The sequence below is a fragment of the Apis dorsata genome, unplaced genomic scaffold (assembly GCF_000469605.1).
Source record: "Apis dorsata unplaced genomic scaffold, Apis dorsata 1.3 scaffold_1222, whole genome shotgun sequence".
Classification (NCBI taxonomy): domain Eukaryota; kingdom Metazoa; phylum Arthropoda; class Insecta; order Hymenoptera; family Apidae; genus Apis; species Apis dorsata.
In genome coordinates, this window is record NW_006264319.1 from 7592 (window position 1) to 10195 (window position 2604).

The 2604-nt window shown below is 24.9% G+C and overlaps 1 protein-coding gene across 4 annotated transcripts in view; it reads left to right on the forward strand.

Annotated features, from left to right (window-relative positions):
• The window catches only part of LOC102682013, an 8415-nt gene extending 6927 nt beyond the window's left edge, over positions 1-1488 (forward strand). For all 4 annotated transcript variants that reach the window (XM_006625033.1, XM_006625032.1, XM_006625030.2 and 1 more), the window contains one exon: positions 696-1488. In XM_006625033.1, coding sequence (XP_006625096.1) covers positions 696-965 — 270 coding nt within the window. In that variant the 3' untranslated portion in view covers positions 966-1488. The remainder of the gene's footprint in view (positions 1-695) is intronic.
• Positions 1489-2604: the final 1116 nt, after the last annotated feature.

A 2604-nucleotide genomic window follows, 5' to 3' on the forward strand; every position in this document is an offset into this window, starting at 1 on the left:
TTATTTTTATTAAATATCTTATTAATTGATCAATTAATGAAAAACCATAAAAATATTTGAATTGATAAATAAATAATTAGATACAAATACAGACAACATTCTTTTAATATTTATATTTCAAGTTTATTTAAGTTTATTCATATTTAAAGTAAAAATTAATATAATAAATTAATGTAAAAAATTAATAATAATATAATTAATATAATAATAAAAAAATGTAAATGTATAATGTAAATAATTTTACTTTACAAAGTTTGATTTATCTCTGTAAAAAATATTTTTCATATATAATATTTAATATTACACAATCTATTGTATTATACAATCTAATATATAAATAATTAATATAATTATATATTGTATAAATAATTTTAACAATTAAAAATTATTAAAAATATATTTCAAAAATTATATTTTTTAATATTGTAATTTATTATCATAAAAGTATTTTACTAATTATTTATAATACTTTACTAAATATTTATAACATTAGTTATAACTATTTTTAAAAATAAAATTATGATTAAATAAAAATTATAATAATATTTTTCAAAGATTCCACAATATTTTAGTTAAAAATTAAAAATTTTATTTTTCGAAAATATATTATTATCATAACTTCCTGTTCAATCAATTATTATTATTATTTATATTATTATTATTTATGAATTAATCATTATTTTCGCTTTTTTCAGATGGCTTGCACTGGATTAGTGGATCCTGGTCCTGTGGCGTCCGCAATGACGAATCCAACTCACCAGCATCCCCTTCAGGATTATTCGTATGCTTACTTCGAACCTGGTCCGAGTCGGCTGCACAGCACATATCCGGCGGAAGTGAGCCTGAATCGTGTACAGCAGCAGCAACAACAACAAGTGCGTCCGGATTCATTCAAAAGGCATACGTACATGACACGATACGGCACGGAGGAGAATATTTACGAGGAGATATCGGAAATCAAGTGAGAAATTTATCATAAAAAGATAATTATTCAAAAATAACATCTCTCGAGTTAAAATTTAATATACCATAATTATGAAACTAAGATATTAAATATTAACTTAATAATATTTCAAAAAATCAAACTCATGAAAATCGAACATACAACAAATTCACGGAATTCAATGAATTTATCTCAAATTTATCAGATTTCTATTTCCTTTCGTGAAAATCTATCCTTGAGTATTATTATTTCATGCCAGGAAAATGGTGTTTGCTTTCAAAGGAAGACTAAAGGCTTCTTACGGTCGATAGGAACGCTCGTTGTTGATTGGCGCGGTAGAATTATGTTTCATTCAATCTAAATGGTTGATGAATACGCACGTTCATTTGCCTCGATGCGAAGTGAACTTCAAGTCAAACGCATGCGCACAATTCAAGTGGAGTGGACGAATCCCTTCTCCTTTTTGATCACTTGGTACGATTCGGCGTACCATATTCACCGGATGCCATGCGATTTAACGATTAAAGTCGTAAACAATAAAAAAACAAGAAGAGAAGATTGTCACGAACGTGCAATTGCATTCAAGAACATGAGTCACGCATGAGGATAACACGAATACCTATCTATTCAGATTAAATTCGATCTTCGAGTAAATTGCTGGGTGTCTGCAAAAACTCAACGGTTTTGCTGTTTTGAATGGAATGTTTTTGATTGGATATCGCAAATTGGAGGAACATTGACAGGTTTTTGAACAAGTTTCTTCGCTAATAATATAAAAATTGAAATATTCATGTTTATTATAAATATTTTGTTATAATATTATATAGATTAATCATTTAAAAAATGGACGCATTCGTAATTTTGATGATATTTAAATATATTGTAGAAAATAATTTTTTCCTTTTATATAATATGATAATCCATCGATTTAATTTTTTTAGATGTTTATAGTTATAATTAAATTTTGCCTATATATGTGTGCTGATAACAGCATATGATCAAATGCCAAGCTATTTTACAATGATCGAATAAAATATGAATAGAATGAATAGAATCTAATTATTATCTTTTCTTTATAGTTTATATAAACGAAGATTGGATAAATTTTATTCCATACTGCGTTCACAACTGCATATACATCGCTATAAGAATCTAATTGTAACTTCGGTCGATCGTAAATTATCCAAGCTCGTAATACACTACATTAAATAATAATAGTTAGATTGATACTAAAATAAAATTTCTAAAAACATTTTTTATAGCTTTGCATATGAAGTTATGTAATGGAATTTGTATATTTTAAATTCATGAAATGTAATACAGAGATAAAAAATCAAAACTGATAGATGAAAACTGATCATCAGGCAACTGAAATTTCAGTTATGCTTGTATTGTATTACAAATATAGGCAGAATTAAATATAATATAATTGTATATAGTTTTTACCAAATACCTTGAAAACAAAGATTGTATAGATGGTATACATAAAAAAAATTGTTTAGAGTAATATTTTTTACTATATATATTTCAAGATTATTAAAATCGGTGAAAGAGTTAATCGCCAGATTTATTATATCTTTTATTTTATTTGATAAATGTAAAATTTGTTATCAAATTATATTATATTTAATTACAATGAAATTTAGAATATTGATTTATAT